Raw genomic sequence first — 23,520 nt, 5'->3', positions numbered from 1 at the left:
TTTACTCCAATATGCTAATAAAGACAACCCTCGAGAAGATCAGCGTCCCTGCTTTTCAAATATGAGTAAACCCATGACAATTATCACAATAACCCACATCACATTCATATTCATTAGCTGGTTTCATCATGTGGAACAATATTGAGACCATTTTCAGGCTCGCTTTAGGTGATTTTGTTTTCTAAACATAATGCTCTGTGCAATAATTCAAAAATCATATTAAACAGAATTGACTAGTGGAAATATTTATAACACTGAAAAACTTCTGCTGTATATTGCTGCATTGAATTATGCGCATAATGCATTTTAGGCAGCTGTATGTATTTGTCTTTTGTTTGGACTATAAGTCTTGTTATTTTTGGCCCGATCAGTCTGGTTGTTCAGAAAGAACAGGTTTTTTTGAAGGAATAAAACATGACAGGCTCCGGGTGTGTTGTTATAAAAAAAAATCATCCATGTTGGTGTTGTGTGATGTGGCCTGACATGATTATTTTTCAATAAATACCATCCTAGAGCACAGCCAACTGTTGGTGGTAAAACATCTAAGTATTAAACATTGCTGTTATATAGAAATTATACTTGGTCATCATAAAATTATGTTTAATAAATAAATGACATGACCAAAACTAAAATCAACCTCTGTGTGTTAGATCTCTACAACACCGGCTATCACATTCGGTTTTGTATACACAAGCTCTAAGGTAAATATCTACACTTTTAATATGAATCTATATTATTTCCTGGGCAGCATGATTGACTAAATTTGCATGCATCTACATAACTAATCATGTGTGAAACTGTTTGCACTTTTTTAATAATTAGATCAATGAAAATGTAGCAAGAAGTCATGTAGAACACAAATAATACTTTTTATTTGTAGAACATCATTTATAAATTTATGTAATGTCTCATGAAGAACATAAACTCACATATACACGGTCTATATCCACTGAAGGGTGAAGTGAATAACGTTGATTATCTTGGTACAGTGGCATCTGTCAAGAGGTGGGATTTATTAGCTAGCAAGTGAATAGTCAGTTCTAGAATGGACCGATGGACAAGCATTAGGATCTAAGAGATTTTGACATGGACCAAATTGTGATGCCTAGTTGACTGGGAGAGTACATCCATTATGGAGTGCTTAATACCTACCAAACGTGGTGGAAGGAAGGACAACCCATGAACCAGTGACAAAGTCATGGGCGCCCAATGCGCATGGGCATATCTGGCCCGATCAGATAGAAGAGCTTCTGTGAAAACGCATCAGTGTATAGTATGTACAGTATGTCTACATAAATATGTATAGTCTTGTACAATATCATCCTTCATGCAGATGATACATTTTGTTACTCTGTAATAAAAGTGAATGGTTCAGCAAAACTTTTCCATATCAGTGGGTGGAAAACTTTAAAGTTTATGCACACAACCCCATGCACATTGTAAAAAAAATTATTAATATGTTTCCAGAGCAATCAGTCACAAAAAATGTACTATGACTTGTTAACTATTACAAAAATGTCTATATCTAAATGAACAGAAAAACACAATCTGGTAACACAGAACATAAGCCCTTCATTAATTATTATTGTTATGTAATTATCTCTCTCACTCTCACTTTCTACACTTTTGTCTCGGGTCACGAGGAGCCTGTGCCTATCTCAGGCGTCATCGGGCATCGAGGCAGGATACACCGAATTCAGCCTACCATGCATGTCTTTGGACCGGGGGAGGAAACCGGAGTACCTGGAGGAAACCCCCAAGGAACGCTGAGAACATGCAAACTCCACACACACAAGACGGAGGCGGGAATCGAACCCCGACCCTGGAGGTTGTGTAATTATTATTATTATTATTATTATTATTATTATTATTATTATTATTGTCATTTATCAATCTATATTGCCAATGCAAAACCAAGCATAAAATATGCCTTTATAATCATGTTTCTTCCAAAAACAGTTACTGGTGTAATTAAATGGGACAACTATGCACAAAAGTGTTTTAGTGCTAAATGGTTCATAGAAGAAAAATACTTGACAAGCAAAATATGGACAAGTATAGATAGTAGATAATCCTGATTCCACTGGAAGGGGTAAAATATGTGACTTTTCCATGGCAGTCTGGGGAAGTCTATAGTCAAGAGTCAAGAGTATTGTCGGTTTTATAATTTCTGTTTTTAATTAAGCTATAGAATCTTTCTTTTGTGGCATTCCAACAATCTTATAATGTATAAGATAATAAAACACACACACACACACACACACACACACACACATATATATATATGAACTCCACAAAAAATATTTTTCCCACAGAGAATTTAGTCTGAAAGGTATAGGGTAAGTACAGTTATAAAGTACTTTTCAGTCGTGCTGTTAACAAACCTTTCAAATTCCTAAACAAAAAATAAAATAAATGTACGTGGAGAAAATAAATGTTCAAATAAATGTACGTGGAGAAAATTTGGATTCTAGCATGTCTGTATACATTAACATGTGATTAACAGTAGATTAAGTAGGTTGGGATAAAGCAGTACACCTGCTGTTGAGCCATATTCAGCCATATACTTTAGACAGATGAGAGCTACAATGCATAGAGATAAAACTGCAATGATATGAGCATATGATAATGTTCTTACATCAAACAATGATGAAAAAGTGTTTCTGTGTTTTTAATATTTCTGTGAATTTTATTTGTGGCATGGTTAGAGAATATAAACTGGATTTTAACTGAATTTTTACACACAACATCCTCTAGTGTTTACAAAGAAAGGTGTAAAAACAAAACATATTGAGTATAAAGGGACCAGGTGATGTTTGTTTTTCTCTCTCTCTAATCAGCTGTCCAGATTGGATAAATATATTTCTTGTTCTTTAGCATAAAATAAAATAAAATAGAGGCCCTACATTGGTTTATACTTGTATTTTAAATTTCATTTTAGCACACAGTCCTGAGCGAGGAGACAGACAGTAACTTTTATTTTGTCAAGTGACACATCATTAATATATATGTATATACAGTACATGACACCTAATTTACATGATAAGAAAGCAATTCAAAACAAGCAATAACAAAATAAAAGAGACATGTTCTCGTTTACTGAAATGAAAAATGCATTCTAGAAACACTAAACACTTGAATAATATTTGCATATTACATGTGACAAAATGCACTACCATAGCACACACCTATACACAGAGAACTCGCTCACAGATGGCTTTATTATGCACAAAGAAATGTGATGTTGGCTGGCTGGTTATGGTGGCTTTGTGCACATTGGCACAGTCATTCATTACATTTTTATTCATATAAAAAAAGGAGATTTTCCTAAAATGATTTAGTCAAACAACTAACATTTACATTCCTCTTATAAGGTACAATACATAGATATTATTCCATGTTGTTACCAATCTCCATGACATGAAGTGTTCTAGACCTACAGTACCTTACAGTTTATACAGGAAATGCAGACACACAACCACATATACATTTTTGTTTAGTAGAGCGACTGCAGTGCAAGCTACTGTGACATGGTTTAAAAAATAATAATAAAAATGGGGGAAAAAAGACAGAACTCCATTTCCTTTCAGACAACATTCATTCTTTAGCAGCGGAGCTAAGAGCTAAGGCTTATTCACAAGCCAAGTGAAGAGTAAATCTAAAGAAAAGTCTGTGGGTGAAGTAGTTTTACACAACCTGTTAGCATTCAGAGAAATGTGCTACTTTATATGGGTGCATTCTGCTACTATCACTATATTAGTTTATGTACACAACATTCAGTGAGTAATTGTAGGATGTGTAGGATTTTGTGACTGGCTGGTACTGGTTTAAAGCCAAACAATGAGGCAAAGTCATGGTGAATTATATTACAAGGTGCATGAGAGGTGGAATTAATCAGTGTATCAACTGTATATACACATGAAATAAGTGAAACATGGTTCTTTCAAGAGTATATGAGAAATTATGACAGATTTTTGTTCGAAAATACACACAAAGAAACCATTTGAGAAATGAGCCTGACGTTATATTACAAACCCAATAGAAAGCAGAGAGCGCCCTCTACCGATACATCTTGGTGCCTACACCTACAGGGTGATTAAAGCATTTCTCCTCCACATCAGACTTCACTAATCCAATGAAGGCAGACTTGCACACATTCAGAAACATTATTGAACCACTCCTTTTTCCAAAAAAAAAGAAAAAGAAAAACAGTGGTGAGACCTCACAATCTAAAAAAAAATCCCACCCAGCAGGGAAACAATATTCTTTCAACACAACTTAAAATCCTTTAATAAAAAAAAAAATAAAATAAAATTCTCACTAATGCCCGTTTAAGCTAGTGAAATATCCAGGGGCTCTTTGCTGAGCCGTTCCTTTTGGAAGACTATGATACAGTAACGCTATTTTATAGTATATAAATAATCTGTTTAAATAATTCCAGTCAGATAAAAACCATCAAAACTTGTAAATAATAAACTTATAATGCACTGATAAGGTCACATCAAAACGTGGTCACACGTCATATTCAGTGTAGATTTCTAAAACGCAGTCATGTTCTGTGTAGATTTATAGTCTAGCTGTGGTAAGGATGCTTTCACACTTGCCTTTTTTGTTTTTTAAAAGGAAAAACCATTGGCTAGTTCACTTATTGTGCCGATATGGGAACATGTGACACACAGTGTAACAACATTCTTACCAGTCCTATTAATAACCTATTGATAACTATTTAGACAAGCTTGCCATCTAGATTTGATTGATTATTGTCAGCATTAAAGATTTTTTTAACTGTAGTAATGAGGAGATTGGTTGGTTGCTGTGAGTTTTGAGATTTTACGAGCTGTCTGTGTGACACTGCTACAGTATATGCAGCCACACACCAATATCTCCCCATCTACATCACATGTTTTTCTGTTTTGTTTCTTTCCCTGTTTTTTTTTTTTCATGGCATTCTGCATTAGAAGTGTTTCACTGTGATCAAAAGCCACTGGCTGCAACATTTTAAAAGCAGTGTACTCTGTGGCTGCTTCCCATAGGATTATGTGCAAAACTTGCGGTGGAGGGGAAAAAAACAAGAGTGAAAGCATCCTGACTTCACAAGCACAGTGTTTTCTGTTAACGGAAAAATTTGCACACGACTTTAAAAAGATCCTTCCATTCTATTTAAACATACTTACTATCATATGTTTTCTATATTTAAAAAAACCTGTCAACAGCAGTGTTACAGTACACACAGCACATTACATCAACTGTATTAACGTTGGTGCTAGTTTTAGTGTTTTTAAAAAGCAAGTGTAGTGTATGCATTTTTTTTCTGAGATGTGAACACCTAAGGTTCTTAGTGTACATTGTGATGCTAATTTTGGTCCAGTTCTTAAGGAGACAGAAATTGCAATGATAAACTGCTTTCAAACCCCCAAAAAAGACATTGCTGAAGAATCATTAATGAGATGCAATACTATCTTCCTAGACCAAAGTTTGAAATAGTGTTTCCATAATTATTGTAACAATTATATTGTACTATACTCCGTTTGTTTTCTAAATCATGTCTTGATCGTACATTCATACAGCTCATGACACTGAAATGCAGGGAAACCTGAGCTCATCAGAAGAGGCCAGGAGAAATGAAATGTGTGTTCAACACTTGATTGAGATCTACAGCTGACAAGTGGAGGACAAACTGGGGTGAAGAGGGAGGTGGAGAGCGAGAGCCAGTGTGAGGAGGACTTCATTTCTCACGGTGTTTGGGCTCCAGATCTCTTGAATGTTCCCAGCAGGCTCTGCACGCCTTTCTTGACACTGGACCCCACCCGGCGAGCAACAGAGTCTGCAGGAGGGCCAGGCAAACACGAGATACTGCTGGGAGGCCTGGCATCCAGACACTTCTGATACCTCAGCTGGAACAAGGCGCACACAGACATATCAAATGACAAACACTGCAATCTTTTATACATGCAATATAGTGCAGCCTTAAAACATTAACTAAATGTAGTCTGTAAAAGGCTGATTACCAGCAAAAAAAACATTGCACATGTTCATTCACAAAGCAATTTAAACTTAAATGTCATAAATTAATTTTAATTAACTTTTCAGTCCTTTCACAAATCACTAATGTGCTTATGGAGTTTTATGGCAGCCACCAGGTGCATAGTGTTGAACGTGAACATCCGTGCTGCAGGAAAACAAGCAGTTTTATTAATAACTTCCTAATGACAAGTACTTTCTTTTTTTTTTTTGTAATGCGACGAGATTAAACGAGACCTACTCCTGTGTGACAGAGAAGGGCTTCCAGGGAATCAATAAATACTGACACACAACTGTCAATCGATCCTTTTTTTTTTTTTTAATGGAGATAACACAGCTCTTAGGTGTCATTTTAAATATGCAGTAGCATACTCGTGTTATAATGCAGACTTCCTACAGAAAAATGAAAAATAAATAAATAAAATCACCCCTGCACAAAACATTCTGCAATATTTGCCTCTATACTTGCCTCTAAGGCAATTTTCACACAGCCAGCCAGTCAATACTGGATTTTAAGGATGAATTGGAACAGTTTGTAACACATTCAAACCTCATATTTCGTTGTTATTATTAGTAAGTGGTTCCAACAAGTATAATCAATAGCTGTGATAATTGTTATGAAGTATAACAACTACTGATATTTTTTTATTGCTCAAGCAAGAACTCGTTATTTTAGTATTTATACTTTTTCTAAGGTATTTGGAAGAATGTGGATAGTCCTTTGCTTACAGTAACACTAAACCCACAGAGGGCTTCTCTGATCTACGTATCGACAGTAGTACACTGTTCCTTTTACTTACCATGCAAGCAGCCTGCACAGCCTCACTCAGACTGGCAGCATTGGGTTCGCACCAGAACATGTGGCAGATGAAATCTCCAGGGCCTTCAGCCATGATGAAGGCAAAAGTATGTACATCTTTCCCCACGCCCATGAATGAAAGGAAGCGAACACGACACTCTGAGAGAACCTCCTCGGTCTACATTCACACGCAACACAAATACATACAATGTGCCATTTTAAGCCCATCAAAATAAATGCAATGTTTTAACTAGCAGGTTGAATTACAAAAAGAATTCTTAAACTGTTTGTGTGATTACACTCACATCTGAAATAAGTATAGTCAGAGTAGCAGAGGCCACATTCACAGTCACAGGACTCCAGTCTGCTTTGTCTCTAGAGGCAAGTGCTATCTCCAAGGCAGAATTAAGTGTATCCATGCCTAAAGAGAGAACACACACCAAGACAAAAAAACAGTATTACAATGTTATAATAAATAAACAAATAACCTTAAATCCTACTGCTGAAAGTACAACCAATTATATAAATGGACATTCCAAATACACCCATGGTCTATATTAGTTGGCCAACACCACTTTTCTTTGGCCCTGGGGTGTCGCACTCCATTCCTGTAGCCCCTTTATAAAAAGGACCAAATGTAAATAGACACCTCCTCACATCCTCTTTATTAATCTCAATGTGCAGATGCTAAATTAAAAGCAGGCAGAATTTTCTTTACTATGCAGAATCTAATTCAGAGTTTATACTTTCACTTAACCAAAAAATTCCAGCACAGCTGAATTCTGGCTTACCAGAATGACTTAAAGCCAATTTAATTTAGCCTCATTTTTTACATTGCGATGTCTATAAAAATCCCCCCAGAAATCCTCATCACAGCAAAATTTTAATTTGGTGTCTAAAAAGGAAAAACAAATCTATGTACTTTAGTGGCCTTCCAGGACCTGAGTTTCAACACTTCTTGCTTGGTATGTTTTAATACGGCTATGCTGGCTTAGAAGCTATGCTGAGGGTGAATCAGGAAATACCTCTGCCTTCCTAAATCATTTTCTTAAATCTGCATTCCTGAGCAAAACAGGAAGAGAAACTAGTGAAACATTTGGCCTTTACAAAAGCTTTCGGACTCACACGGTAACAACGCTGAAGCCTGTGAAAGAGAAAATTGTTCCTTACCTACTGGTTTTGCCACCTGTACATTACCAAGGTAACGCACTTGAAAACGCTGGACCAGCTCATTCTTTGGTGCTGGGAACTCTACAAGTTAAAAATTAAAAAATCATGAGACCTACTTTCCCATACAAAAAGAACACAAATCTGAAGCTACACACAGGCTAAGCAAACCTGGGCAGCTGAATATTGGAAAAACATTTTTTTTTTAAACTTGTCCAATTACAACGCACTGGCACCATCTACTAAAGCAGGGGTGTCCGAACTTATCTGCATAGGGCCGGTGTGGGTGCAGGTCTTCATACCAATCAAGTAGAAGCCACATCGGAGTCTACTGAAACCCACGTGATTAAACGGGTGATATCAGGTGTGGCATCTGTGTGATGGTATAAAAACCTCACACCTTCTAGCCTTTTTCTAGCCTAAAGGGATGTACATGTATGTCCAATATTGTTCTAAATATTCTACATACCCTGTACTGGAATGTCCACTAGTTTGGAAGGATCTATGTTGAGTCTGGTGAGGCTTGATTTTGAGGACTTCCTCTGTGCCATTATCTGCAGCATAAGCAAAGGCCAGACAACAACAAATTTTACAACAAATAAGCATTTCCCTTTTCAGTAAATACAATTCTATAAATATTAATTCCACCTTTAATTTTTTTTTTTAATTCACAAAATAATTTCACAAAAAAAAAAAATGCTAAACTTTTCTACATGGCCTTATTGCAGAATAATTAGAAGATTATTACACAATGACAACAGAAAAATAGCTGCCAAAAATACACACAAAATGCTATATTAACAGACTCCATGGTGTATATAGTCACCATTTTTTTTCTCTCATTTAAAAAAAAGATTTTTGGATTCACTGTAAAACATGTATTCATTGCTAGTTCCAAAGAAATGCTAACCTTGGAACAGATGTCATGCATGCTGGTGGCAATGTTCTTGGCCGGAGTGTCACACCGGAACACGTGACACTTTAGAACATGGGTTAGCTTGTCTCGCGCCACGTAGGCAAAGTCCCTGTGGTGAAACAAACAGTCATAACTCACATGTGGTCGCATGCACAAAAAACACACACATATTTGGGTTGTGAGGCTTATGGAAGATGGATGGCTTTAAGATTAAAATGATAAAGGACAAAATGAAGGGCACTACAATTTTATACTATTAATATTTCTAAGTCGATCAAATTAGTAACATATGAAGACTATTGCAAACTACAGAGTGAATATAAATGTAAATGCACTTTACACTGTGAGGGAGGATCCCACACAACAGTGAGCTGGCCATGAGAATGAGGCTAGCGGGGTGAAAAATCAGCTGTGGCAACAGATCGCCATGACAACAACAAATATGGAAAATAAAGCACATTAATAGCGATACACTACCTCTCCCTGAATCCAAGAATGCAGCAGCATAGAGAGAAACCAAAACAAGTTTGAACAGCAAACAAATGAGGGAGCACAACAAAAGTCCAACTTAGTCTAGCAAGTCAAATTAAACTAAAATCAAATACATCATGCATCATTAAGCATTGAGTCTAGCAAAATAGGATCAGCATCATTTAACAGGAGAAAAAAAAGCAGTGTGGCAGGAATGTGAAAGAAAAACTATCCCAATATTTATATTCACAATTATAGACTTCTGTTGATCTTTTAGCTTGGCATCCAGCCGGACATTTAAAAAGTAGAACAAAGAATATATAGCCGTAGAGAAGAGGAAGGGTTCTCAGTGCAATATGCCTTGCTGGAGAATAACTGCTCCTTTGAATAGATCTGTTGCCAATTTTTCTTTTATGGACAAAATTATTTAGTAGTCTTTTCTGAGGTTTCTCAACATCACAACTCTCATTAAAAGTGAAACATAGCTTAGCAGTACTTATAATAATTGACGATAAAAGCGAATACATAAAACAGATGAATAGGTTGAAAAGCGACCCCTGGAAAAAGGTGAAGTGATAAGAAAAAATTTCAGAATGTTACCAGAATATAATCTATTGCAATTTTAAAGTTTGGATGTTAAATTACTCCATGGGAAATACTTCAATTTATAGTAAAACTGTACAAATTAAATATACAAATAAATCTTTAACACTCTGTTCATCTCTTAGAGGTCTAATGCCTTTTTTAAAGATCCTAAGGATGTTTTGACTTGCCATGAACATTGTTCTTATTTCAGTTACATATAGCACAATAATAGCAAGAGTCTCAATGTACTACATTAAACAAGCTACAATTTGTAAGCAACATGCATGTGTATGTTTGTATTTTTGAAAAAAATCAAGTTTAAACATGTTTAGTGACAAAACAATATATTTGAGATGTTGTGACAGGTCAATAAAACACTTATTTAAGTACATTTACACAAACTTTTGTGCCCTGGATTATGCAGATCTGAGTCTTTTTTACAACGTTGTTGTGAAAACCATCCTGTTCATTCATTCACATAAAACAATGCATAGATGCTTTTGTATGACACTTTGTTTGAGAAAGGCAGTATGAGAGAGAGCTCCAACAGGCATGAATATTGATGTATTATCACACCTAGGGAGACAATGACCCACCCCGATGGGCATATCCATGTGGAATCCCACTGCAGAGGTAGCTATGTGCGCTAATCATGTGAATAGTTTGTGCAGATTATTACGATGCGACTGGGTGCGTCTATATTGGCACCAATAAGCTGAGACAGAAAAACTGTACTCATCGTTATTGTTACGCATCTTGGACAAACAGAATATTTGTTTTCATTTTAAATTGGTCCGCTTAAAAGGTTTCTTTAGCACATTTTTCTGCTTTCGTGTCTAAGCAACTATGATGAGATTAGTTTCGTTTCATTTTTGTGACGCGCTCCAGATAAAACTGCACAGAGCTGGAGAGAGCAGAAAACAGGTCCTGATTGTTTTTGGCATGTACAAAATCACACCATTTTGTTTTTAATTATTGTGTTTAAAAGCAGATACAAATAGACAGTTTAGAATGTTGCCTCTCTCTTTTCTGCATGACCATAAATGGTGGAGTATTTGAACTCGTCATCATTACACACTTAAAGGTCAGTGAGGTCAGGTTTTTGGACCATGCAATGACTATGAAGATATTCCATTTATTTAAAAAAAAATTATGTTTTGGTCACACCTTTTCTCTTTCTAAAGTCTGCTCACCTGCCGTTGTCCCTGCCGACACCCCACACACGAATGCTGACTATAGGCTGTGAGTGGAGAAGGGTCTGTCCCAGAGGATCAATCAGATTTAGCATCTCGTTTTCCAGCACCAGGAGCATGTCCTTCCCCTGGAGAATGCAGTGGCATAATTACCAACTTTTTTTTTTTAATTCATCCCCCCTTGCAGCAAAAACAGAAATGCACGCAAAGCCTGCATGCACGCTAACACACACACACACACACACGCATGCACGCACCTCTCCCCAGATACCGACTGTGTCGTGTAAGTTGTGTTTGTGGTAGGAGAGCTGTCTGATGCAGTTATTGACAGCAATGCTGCTCTTGCCAGGTGCCATCTCTTCCTCAGATATCTCCACCCATCCCAGAGATCGCACAGCAAAACACTACAAAAGTCACACACGACAGAAAAGAAATGAGATCTGAATCGTGGGAGCACTGCTTTGCTTGCACTACAAACTTTTCTAAACTAAAATGGAATCTGAACAGGAAAAAACATTTTCCAGAATCAAGCCAACTTCCCTACTATTTATTTTAAGCCATGTAGCTTCTAAGAAAGGAAGTCTGACATAAATGTAGCAGAGGAGTGTTGATACACAATACATTCCATACCTTGGCCTCTCCATCATTGTTGTATGAACTTGGTTTCTCTTCTCCCTCTGACTGTGCACAGCTGTGAATAAAGAGTAAATACATTTGTACTAACATGTTTTAAGAGCAAAAATATATACTCTTTTTATTAGGGCTGAAATAAGTTATACAAAAAATAAGTTATACCTGAGATTGATGGAGGCGTAGCGCAGTGTAGCTCCTTCAAATTCCTTTAGACTCTGATCAGAAGTTACATCCTCCTCCTTCAACAAAATAAAACAGCAGCAAAACATCTCAGTCTTCAAAGTTTACAGTTAAACAGGGTATAAATGTGCAGTATATAAATAGACAGCAAACCACACCAAGCTGAAATAAAAACCACTTGACCCACCTTCCACAAGTCATCATTGAATCTGTTTTGACGAGGAACACCGTTCCATGTAATCTAAAAACAGAAGCAAGGTTTTATGCTTGATGTATGATATATGCACACAAACACTTTAGATCAGAGAAAGAACGCTTCCTTTTTAACTATTAACACTGCTGTCCAAATGTACAGTATTATTGGTAGAAAGTATATTATAAAAATTGTACATTTAAATGGACCACTGCTTGTACCTGTGGTTCCTCAGAGGGTGTAATTGCAGGGGAGGTGCTTGATGGTCTCTCTGGCACTGCACCCTCCTCCATTGGAGATGGTGGCTCCCACTGTGTGGTGCCTGTTGGAATGTGCCAGTAGTAGGTGCCAGAAGTGTCCCGCACCCTCATCCACCCAGCTGGAAGGTCGGTGTCCGTCTCAAATGCACTGCGGTCCCAGTAAGACTCTAATATTCACACCAAGAGGTGGAGGGAGAGCAAAAAAAAAAAAGAAAGCAGAGAACGGTTACACAGAGCACAGCTATTTAAGGCTTACAACTAGGCAGCATGCTTTAGTTGCAGATTAAGCTTTGTACAATCCACAGGAAAATATAAACAATAGGCCTGAACAAATAAACATTTCACAACTTTATTGCTAATTAGTTTGCCAATAGTTTGTTATGAGCTCCATATCAATAAAATCTGACAAACAATGTATTACAAGTCTTTAAATGCAAAAAAACTTTCTTTTCGTCTGCGTTACCTGTATCCCCATCGGGAGTGCTGGTGGCCGTGCTCCCCTGAGACAAAGACATACAGCTGGAGTCCTCATCACTGGGAGCACCATTCTTGCCGAACAGTAAACATCTGTTCTTGCTTCCACCTTCACCGCTTTTCCTCGACTCACTGCTGCTCTGCGCCTCAGAGGAATCTGTGTCTTTCTCTCCACTACTGGCTGGCAGGCTTTCTTCCTCCTCATCCTCTTCCTCTTCCTCATCCTCCTCTTCCTCCTCCTGCTCCTTGCTCTTGGGAACCTCAGAGGTATCGATCAGTAAAGGTTCATTGGCAGTATTCCTGATGTCTACATCTGAGCAGAGAACCTTCAAGTTCTTATTGTTCTCCACATCATGCTCTTGCTCATCAAGCGTATGGTTCTGGTTTGGGTTCACGTCTGGACTCTCGTTCTCATTTTCTGTTAGGTTAAGGTTCTGGTCTGGATTTCTATTGAGGTCCTGCTGCTGCTCTGCAACTTTGCGCAGCTGGTTCTGACCTTCCTTCATCCACTTGGCATTGTTCCCAGACAGTGAGTGACCTTGCTCATTTTCTTGATTCCTTGCTCGCTCTTCCTCACGGTGAGAGACGTCATCGTCCCGGCCACCCATGCTGCCGGTGAGGAGGTGTGTTGTGGTGGTGCTGGCGTAGATATGGCGGCTCTTAGTAGAGGAAGTGGACGAGCCTTTATCTTTGCCTTTTAGGCCTAGATCTGTGTCCAGTAGAGCACTGTGTGGGCAGCGTAGATCAAGGCTCAGTGAGGAGGGTACACACGTGTTCTCGTTAACCAGGTCTGATGTGCTCTCCAAAGACATCTCACAGGATTGGACACCTCTGGAAAGGTTTGGAGGAAGAACAACAAACTATTTAGAATGTTTAGAGGGGAAAAAACTCATTACAATTGAATCACAATTAAAATAAGCACCTTACTTTAAAAATGTGCATAATCAAAGCAATGGTTCAGACAGCCAGCTTTCTAAACTTTTATGAGACTCTAGTGTAGTAAACGGAAATAATGAATTGCCTTAAATCAAACAATGTACAATCAGCATCACATTCAAAGTAGAAGGGTCACTAAGCTAATATCACTACAGGTTCAGTATTGGGTAATTAGAGCAATTGGTATCACATCACTGATTACAGTCACTGCCTAGCTAGATGGCTTCCAATGTGGTATTTTAATATAGTGATTTTCAAGTCAACTTTATCATTATTATAGTTATATTTCTATATTTTAATGGTGTGATGACTATCAGCTACTACTGAAGTAGCTATAATTACGTGTAGTTGCTGTAAATGACAGTTCACAAATCAAATTACTCTTGGCTTATATATATACACACACACACACACACACACACACATACATACACACACATACACACACATACACACATTATATATATATATATATATATATAATCAGTTGGAATATGATCAGAAAATAAATCTTCTTTGAGATCTGATCTCTGAAACGTGTTTCTGCAGACAAAAAGTTTGAGAATGCACATATTTATAGACACACCATTTAATGTCGTGACTGCTTACATTTAATGACCAAAATATATTAAAATAATTGACATCTCAGTACCATGTTACATTGCATTCGAGGTTTCTTGATTTATTATTATTGTTGTTGTTGCTGCTTGGATTTATTTGACTGCAAACCTGGTTTCTAACGAGGCCTTGTTGTAAGAGTTAGCCTATTAAATGTCGGGTTTTCTCTTATATGTTGAATTACATCTCGTCCGATGCTTAAATGATATCGAAACACGGCGATTTTCCTCTTACACAGCAGCATTTACCGGCTTGTATGTTTTCTGCAACATCACGTAGAACCAGGCTAGCGTGGGCCGTCCCGTTACCTGCGCATTAAACATTAGCCTAGCTGGTCAAACTAGCCAACAACCAAGCTAATAGCGGGTTAACGAAAAGCTTACATGTTGTAATGTTATATCAGAATGATCTCGAGTAAAAATATGACATTTAAATAAACGAAATAAACGGCTTAATCAACAGTGAGGTAAATTCCACACCTAGCAAAAAAGCTAACGAGTTCATCATCCATGATCTTGACTGTGGACACCGCTAATCTCGCCCCAACACAAACACACCCTTCTAGCTAACTCTCACTAAACAAATTACAGATTTAGTCAAATAAAACTCAACAACAATATCAACTCACCTTCTAAAAAATATTTTTCATAAATATCCACCATTTACTATTACTAAAGCAGCGAAGCAAAAACCGTCAACCTCCACAATCACAGCTGCTCCGTTGTAGCGTATTCTATGGCTAGGAGTCGACACCACGAAGAATCGAATCTTCTTTTAAACGTCGTCAATATAGTGCAGTAGAATCGGCTCCGTCTAGGAGTCGACTCCGATGTTTGCGAGGAAAACCAGGAATCAGAAATCGGAGTCAACTCCACGATTAGCCTGCTAGCTAGCTAAGGCTGTTAGCTGCTCCCTACGTCATACAGCCCACGTAAACATAGCGTCAGAGGAACAGGTAGGGCAGTGAATGAATGAACGGAGGAGATGCTGCATTTTATTTTTATTTTTTATATTAGTTGTTAAAGCACTTTTGCTTAGTGATAATCCGAGCTCGTTATAAATCATTATATATGACAAAAACACTTGATTTTGTAATTCATAAAGAAAGATGACATTTTTCAGTATAACTATATATTTCAGTATATAACAGTATATAACCACACTGCAACAAGATATAATACAATATATGCTACAAATAATTATATTTAGTAGTCTCTAAATAATATAAGAGGCCTGACATTCATTTTCAAATGATGAGTCAGAGAATGATTATTTTATACAATTATGGCAAATCACAGTGTGTTAAATGAGCTACACAAACACTGTATATTATATAATATATAATATTTTTGCACACAAGTTTGTGATCCTTTGAGCAATTGATTTATAATTGTTGCTTTATCCACTCAAATAGCCAGATCAATAAACGTTGATAGAACACATAATAAAACATCTTGTATCTATACTGTATAAACATAATGCATTAAATATTATACATCTTTTGTATATGAAATGATTTAAACTGCTATATAGTTAAAAAGTTAAAGCCTTACAATTTTAAATTACAATTTGATTACAGTGACATTCCAGGACAGCTCAAGTTTCCTTAATATGAGCTTTGTATCAAAAGGTAGTAGTAAATATTTGACATGCTTATTTACATTTATGACATTTGGCAGAAGCCTTTATCCAGAGCGACTTACATTTTTATTTCATTTTATACATTTAAGTGTTGAGGGTCTTACTCAGGAGCCCAATGGTGGGGACTTGGTGGGCCTGGGATTTAAGCTCACAACCTTCTGATGAGTAGGCCAACAATCCTATACATGTATCTACTGAAGTCTTGAATGATATACATCCAACAATTGATCTTAAATCCTAATAATTATTCATTAATAGCATAATAATAGGCATAATAATTAATCTCCATCTTCAGACTCCACCGTTACAATCACAGTGCCGATCTCCATATTCAGATAATCCTAAGAATGACACACACAGAAATGCACAAATACTTTAGTTTGATAGTTTTCTATTGATATTTAATATTTGCAACTTTTCAGAAAGTGAATACTACATTTAAAATGATGCTGATACTCATCTTCATATTGTAGTTTGCTAACAAGAACACTTACACGATCATTTTCCAGAGTTTTCTCCAGATCACTGACAATATCCAAAAAGGAAGGTCTCATGATGTATGGCTCCTGCCAACAGGCTCTCATCATCTGAAGCCTGCAGTAAACATTCAATCTTATATTGACAGTGTTTACATCAGATGCTTACTTTGCGCTTACAAAAATATTTTATAAGTACATTAATACTTGGGAATCATTTTGTTCATTAGAAAGGTCAGATGAATGTAGAAAAGTTCCATATTTCCATATTGCAATTAAGGATACTGCACCTAAACAAAGCATCAACCTTTAGGTAGATTAGCTACAACAGCAGAAGGCCACAATGGGTTCCACTCCTGTTAGCCAAAAATTTCCTTCAAGTGATGATAGGCTAAATGGATAACTGCATAAATGACTATGTGTGCAAATGTATATAGGTCTAATGCTCCAGATAGACTTTAACAGTAACAGTAAGTAACACTCTACAGTATCTACAGCATATACAATGTCATAGACATGAGCTTCATGTTGGATGTTGTATCGAGATAATAGTAGTATAAATGGATGAAAACACACAGTAGAAGGCTTTAATAATTTTGGAGTCAAGGTTGAAACCATTTAAAGCTGAAATATGTTGTTATGCACTAATAATGTAGTTGTGTGGGTCTTCTGGAAAGCATAACTAATTTTTTTTTTTACTGGTCCAGTGCACAAAAGTTGGATAAGAAGAGATACCTTTAACCCTCTAGTGTAATAAAATAAAAACATTATTAACTGCATTGGTTAACAATTTACAGTCAGTAATTTCAGTAATTAGTAAGTGGGATGGTGAAAAACATGGTGATGTGTTGACAATATGGCTGGAGGTCCCTTGAGGTGCACAGCAGTGATACTGTAAGGTGGACTAGATAGACTCTCCATAAATAGCACCAGAGTCATTTTTTATTTCCGATGAAGCTATTTTCAGCATGTGTAGTAAACTTCTGGACTCATTCTACCTTCCCACACTGTCTAGTGTTTTGCTGGGGTGGCAGTATGATGAGAATAACTTTAGTATATATTTCTAAAGTTCATATGGGGTTTCCATGGTCTTGGTTTTTTCTCACGTCCAAAAAAATGTCTGTAGGTTGGACTGGCTACTCTGAAAGTCCCTCTGTGTGAATGTGTAGACGTGTTTGTATGGTGTCCAGGGGTGGACTGGTGTCCCATGCTGTCTGTATTCCTGCCTCATATCCAGGGTTTCTGGTACAGTATATTCTCCAAATCTGGAAGTTTCTGAAGATGAATTAATGAATGAATAGATATTATACTATAAAGGCTCTTTTGTGCTGACAGCCACCCTTAAGGGCTGTTCAGTTTCTTGAGAAATCCTACAAAAGACATTTTGTCTGTTGGAGATGGTTGCAAGTAAACAATGATAAATGGGGGTTCTGGTGACACTGACTATTATGGAAACACCATAATCCAAACACAATTAAAAATGATGTTTATTACTCCACCCTGCATTACACATCATTCTCCTCAAAAATTAGCACTCACATTTCTGGCCTGCACTCTTCAGGTTCTCGGATCCTGCGGCCAGCACATACATATCTCACAACTTCCTCTGATGTTTTCAAATAAGGGTATGGTATAGTGCCTGGAATATATTAATGAAGGGTTCAGAAGGGTTCAGTATTATTGATTAAATATTTTATATAAGATGGTATTCTTTAAGAGCTCTTTTTCTTCCACCTACCGAATGTATGCATCTCCCAGATTACGATTCCAAAAGCCCAGACATCTCCTTCAAATTCATAGAAATCATATTTGAAATATTCTGGAGGGTACCATCTAAAGGGAACTTGCTTCTGTAAGGAGATTATGAAAATAGGTAAGCCACCAGACTGCAGCGTGCTACTTGAGGATGAGCACCATGGACTGACCGCAGTAAAACCTTTCAACATTATGAAGCACGCAAAGACTTGAATATAACAAGGCATCTTCTTAACATCCTTAAAAGGCACAGATTAGAGAGAACTGACTAGCCTCTCTTCTGCATACATGTGGAAAATATTTGGCTTGCAAATATCACTCTAATCCACAAAGAAGATGGAAATGCCATTCTTGCTAGAAATGCAAACTTGAGTTTAAAATGATGTGATGTAAACTGATATTTCTCACATGACGATTCTGATATTGGGTTCACTGAGAATATTATCATTTAATGAGTTAATATTATATACACGAATACTCATTGTTGGGAGTTATCCCCATTTTTGTATCCAAAACTTCAGTAAAAGAAGTTTTTGCCTCACTAACAAGCACAGAGATTAGTAAACAACAATAAAGGCTTAACCCATGTCACACAGTTATTATATATATATTTTTTTTTAATTCCATTTTTGTCATATTTCCTTTTGTTCAACTTTAAATTATAGAAAAATGGCGTTCTTGAAAAAGATGAAAGCTTTAAACTTACGTTCTTCTTACAGCTTCCTGAAAGGCTCCGTCCTCTTCTTATGTCTCTGGACAGTCCAAACTCAGCCACTTTTACTTCATGAGGAAATCTGTGCACCATGATATTCCTTAGTGCCAGATTGCAGTGCAGTATCTGGTGAGCCAATAACAGTCAATGTATCACACTATAATAACTCATGAAGCTTAAAGAAAATGCAAATGAGGTTTGAGTGCAAGTACCATTTTGGAGTGCAGATGATTCAAGGCCTGTGCTATGTGGTAAAGTGCAATGGTGAAGCGATGCCGTAGCTCTGTATCTTTGCACAGCCTTTCCTTATTTGCCTTAAGGAAGGTACGTAGGCTGCCATGTTCTACATCTTCCATAATTAACATGTAGGGCACTTTGACACACAGACAAACGATCTAAGTTTTTTCAGATAAAATTGGTAACAGAGCAAGTACATGAATCTGTATTGAACTGAAGTAAAATAAACATTTATTGCAAGACAATATACTAAAAAAGAATACTTTCAATTACTTTTCGATTCATAACAAAGCCACTTTCAACAGTGAAAAAACACTACAGGTGAATAGAAATTCATGTAATTAATAGTCAGTATCACGATCAACCAGCAATCCAAATATTTATGTTTAACTTATTTATATTTAACTTTTAATTGAAAAAAAAGGATGTAATCTAGCTTTGCATAATTACAATGGAATTTCGAGTGTTTAATAAAAAAAATCTAGACATTTGATATTGTTAAAATAAAAATACACTTCGAAGGGAAAGAGAGTGAAAGACAAAAAAGCTTGTTGGACAATTATTTCTGCATTGTTTAGGGAGGTGCAAGACAACTCTCTGTCAAAATGTGCTTTGTTGTACTTTTCAAATAATGGAGTGTTATTTATAATGTTCGTAAAGGAAATTGACCCTGTATATCACGACTCTGCAAAAAAACGACATAGATATCAGCTTTTTTAGGTTATATGTCATGATGTAATTGGAGAGATTAAACCAGCTGCAAAGTCACAAATAAACAAAAATACTAAAATTATTTTTGAACTATTTTAAACTGAATATATTTCTGCTGGTCTTTGATACATGTGTTTCTCAAGTTTAAGATATGTACCATAGATCCAAAAATCAGAAAAATGATTTTTTTTTTTCATTTCTACCTGCAGTGTAAGAAGTAAATGTGATAAGAACGCTCAATTCATACCGCATGTGATGTCCCAGTCTACAAGTTGTAGTAGATTCATGTGTGTGTTTAAATTCCGCATGATCATAACCTCTGTTTGGACCTGCTTGTGTTCAGCAGCTAAAACACAAAGATCAAGAACATATTAAACCACATGGTCTATATTTACCCCAAGAAGTAATGCCAAATGTCAACACCCTACCTTCATTGTAGATCTTGCACGTAAACATGGTGTGGCCTTTGATGGTGCCACGCATCATTTTTGCTTTATACAGCATTCCTTTTTTTCCGGCTTTAATGAGCTTATGCATAGTAAGATCAGCTTTGTTAAATGAAGAAGTCTGGGAAATATAGTTTTACATGATGATTATAATGAGCATTAGGTCATCCTTCGTTAAGTCAACACTTTTTTAAAGAGCATCATCTTTTACATATATAAAGAGAGATCTCACTGCTGGCATTGTACTCTGCATAAATTCAGAGAAGGAAATGTCATTTTGTTCCAGCTGGACTGTAATTATTTTTTCAGACTCAGAGCTTTGCTCTGAACGATCAGTTTCAGCAAATGGATGAGACGTTGCCTGCTTCTGTGTGTTCTGCTGAGTCCTAATGCTGCGCTTCATGGTCTGATACCTAGAGAAGTTAAACGCTATTAAGCTGTGCGCATCTCAGATTCCAAGACTTTTAAATATTGCAGTCTGTGTTGGTGTAGCTCAGGAGTAAACTCACGTTTTCAACCACGTTATAGCCATTATGATGATGAGCAATATTAATGCAGAAATAATTAATATTGCACAAAGCAGCAAACTTTCACTATCTGAAAAGCAAAGATTTTAATGAATGATAAAGTATAGAATGAAGCTGCAACATGTCAGCTTTTCATTTCCGTTCCTTTACAAGCCAGTCCTACAGATATAGTCTTACAGACTGTATACAAACAAAACTGTATCTTCTTCCTCTCTTACCATATAATTTTTCACATCTAGAAAAGTCTTTCTTTGTGCTGTTGTCTGCTGTTGTTACATAGACAGGGGCTGGTGTTGAATAGTTTGATGTCATGGTTTCTACCTTAATGTATGTGTAAACATCTGAAATTATAAAGAAAGAAATTACAAACAACAACAAAAATAAGAACAACAACAAAACAACAACTATAATAATAATAATAATAATAATAATAATAATAATAATACTTCAAATATACTCTAACACAAAGTTAAATTAGCTATTTTCATTAGTTAAAATTCTACTAACATATTGAGTAAAATCTAACTCCTAACTAGAGTTTATTTAAATAATAAAAGCCTTTCATAGTCTTAAAAATCTAAAACACTGAAATGGTTTCAGGTGAAAATAATTAAAAAAAAAAAAACCCCACACAAATACATTTATGGTATTTGGTAGACTATAGTGACTTCAATTTATCTCATTTATACAACTGACCAATTGAGGGTTAAGGGCCTTGCTCAGAGGCCCAGGAGAGGCAGCTTGGTGGACCTGGGATTCAAACTCCCAATCTTCTGATTAGTAGACCAGAAACTTAACCACTGAGCTACTACTTCCAACAAGATCGGTACTCTCTAAAAATGTAATAAAATACACTTGCACTTTTACTTTCCTCATAAAGAAGTCCAGGATAAAGCTAAGCACAAGCAGGTTATAGACCAAACAACACCATGGGGAGTTGAATCAGGCTCCTCAACACACAGTGCATGCACACTAAAATAAATAAACTCCCAAAAACTCTTTCCCAAGGTTATGTCTATCTCCAGAATATTCAACTCCAGAAATGCTGTGTATATGGAAACCTGTCCATCACCCATATGTGGATCTTCCCCAAACAGTTGCCTTCACAGTTCGAAACACACAATTGTATAGAATGTCTTTGAATGCCATATCATTAAGATTTCCATTCCATTTGGTTCAAATAAGAGGCCCAAACCTGTCCCAACATGACAATTCCTCTGTGTACAAAGCAATCTCCATAAAGACATGGATTGCCAAAGTCGGTGTGGAAGAACTTGAGTTTCCTGACCTCAACCCTCAATGCTGACTGAACCCCAAACATCAGTGTTTGACAAACACAAAGATTTTCCCAAATATTTATTATTATTATTATTATTATTATTATTATTATTATTATTATCTAAAAGATTTGAGACATTTAGACGTTACTGTTCATTACTTTCATTAATTTGTCGTCGGTCACTTTGATTATTTCTAAACGAATGCTCAAATTAGACAAAAATGACATGACTAACGACTATTTCTAGCTTGAAATTAGTAGAAATGTATGGAAATTGGTTTAGTATAATCTTGTTCTAAGAATTTCTAGGTATCTTTGTCTGTGTCCATGCTAGTAAACTAGAGCTAGAACCGGATGGAAGTTCCTATCAATATCAATACCTTGACTTTAAGTGACATTTTATCCACAAAACTATGCAAAATTATTTATAGGAAAATTCTGAAAAAATAATGAAAGACATTTCATTATTCAAGGTACGTACCATGAAAAGAAGGCAAAGAGAACGAAGACAAAAAGAGTACAGACTGCAATTTAAAATAAACAAGATACAAACTTCAACCCACCAGTAAAGATTGTGCTGTTTCATCTAGTTTTGTTTCACAGCAATATCTTTATCTTGGGGGGAAAGAGAGGTGTTACTTTCCTTTAGTTATTTCTTTGAAACATTTAGTCATAGTATCACGCCCCCTTGTTGTGGTTTCCTGTCAAAGCATACAATTTCCAATTTTATATATCAGGCCTAAATTACTGACTAGACAAAAAAAATGTCTCATCTAAACCAGATCCAGAGCCAAGCATGAGAAAAAAAACAGAAAATATCTGAAAAAAAAGCCTTTAAAAAAAAAACCCAAATCAAAAATCAAAATTGAATTATCTGAAATGACATCAAATAAAAATATATAAGGATAATTCACCTAAATAAATCTATTTAGCTCATGAATAAAAGCAGTCAGTTTTATATGTTTTTCTTTTTCAGAAATTGTCCTCTGTAGGTTGGAACATTTTATAATAGTACGCTTACAGTGAAATATAGACACATAAAAAGTCAGTGTCTTTCTTCAAAGCTGGGGTCAGCCAGTCTATTAGTCTGAACATCATTACAACTACATTTCAAAAAACATCATCTTAACATGGACAGACAAACGTATACCGAGAATATCTTGGAACAAGATTATACTAAACCAATTTCCATACATTTCTACTTATTTCAAGCTAGAAATAGTCGTTAGTCATGACATTTTTGGCTAATTTGAGCATTCGTTTAGAAATAATCAGTGACTGACGACAAAT

At 36.2% G+C, this 23,520-nt stretch overlaps 2 protein-coding genes across 4 annotated transcripts; both read right to left on the bottom strand.

Moving 5' to 3' along the window:
- Nucleotides 1-2,961: 2,961 nt before the first annotated feature.
- Nucleotides 2,962-15,306, bottom strand: apbb1 (amyloid beta (A4) precursor protein-binding, family B, member 1 (Fe65)). Of its 2 annotated transcripts, XM_027141124.2 has the most exons (15): nt 15,075-15,306; nt 12,882-13,723; nt 12,380-12,585; nt 12,153-12,206; nt 11,948-12,024; nt 11,783-11,843; nt 11,410-11,556; nt 11,153-11,280; nt 9,381-9,386; nt 8,898-9,012; nt 8,457-8,541; nt 7,991-8,071; nt 7,126-7,241; nt 6,822-6,998; nt 2,962-5,894 (listed from the first exon to the last, which is right to left on the bottom strand). In XM_027141124.2, the coding sequence occupies exons 2-15, from the start codon at nt 13,702-13,704 to the stop codon at nt 5,733-5,735; spliced, it is 2,238 nt and encodes a 745-aa protein (XP_026996925.2). In that variant the 5' UTR covers nt 13,705-13,723; nt 15,075-15,306; the 3' UTR covers nt 2,962-5,732. The 2 variants fall into 2 exon arrangements, with proteins under 2 accessions (XP_026996925.2, XP_026996926.2); XM_027141125.2 differs by lacking the exon at nt 9,381-9,386 and having other exon boundaries at nt 15,075-15,305.
- A 236-nt stretch (nt 15,307-15,542) lies between these two features.
- LOC113639345 (ephrin type-A receptor 4a-like) lies at nt 15,543-23,082 on the bottom strand. 2 transcript variants are annotated; one of them, XM_027141168.2, is made up of 12 exons: nt 22,712-23,082; nt 21,170-21,292; nt 20,934-21,021; nt 20,657-20,837; nt 20,407-20,545; nt 20,226-20,324; nt 19,243-19,403; nt 19,025-19,156; nt 18,302-18,413; nt 18,103-18,202; nt 16,582-16,681; nt 15,543-16,428 (listed from the first exon to the last, which is right to left on the bottom strand). In XM_027141168.2, exons 2-12 carry the CDS (start codon nt 21,261-21,263, stop codon nt 16,366-16,368), a joined length of 1,269 nt encoding a protein of 422 aa, XP_026996969.2. In that variant the 5' UTR covers nt 21,264-21,292; nt 22,712-23,082; the 3' UTR covers nt 15,543-16,365. The 2 variants fall into 2 exon arrangements, with proteins under 2 accessions (XP_026996969.2, XP_026996970.2); XM_027141169.2 differs by lacking the exon at nt 22,712-23,082 and having other exon boundaries at nt 21,170-21,404.
- Nucleotides 23,083-23,520: the final 438 nt, after the last annotated feature.

Source organism: Tachysurus fulvidraco, chromosome 20, assembly GCF_022655615.1.
Source record: "Tachysurus fulvidraco isolate hzauxx_2018 chromosome 20, HZAU_PFXX_2.0, whole genome shotgun sequence".
Lineage (NCBI taxonomy): Eukaryota > Metazoa > Chordata > Actinopteri > Siluriformes > Bagridae > Tachysurus > Tachysurus fulvidraco.
This window is presented reverse-complemented; position numbering and strand designations above follow the sequence as displayed.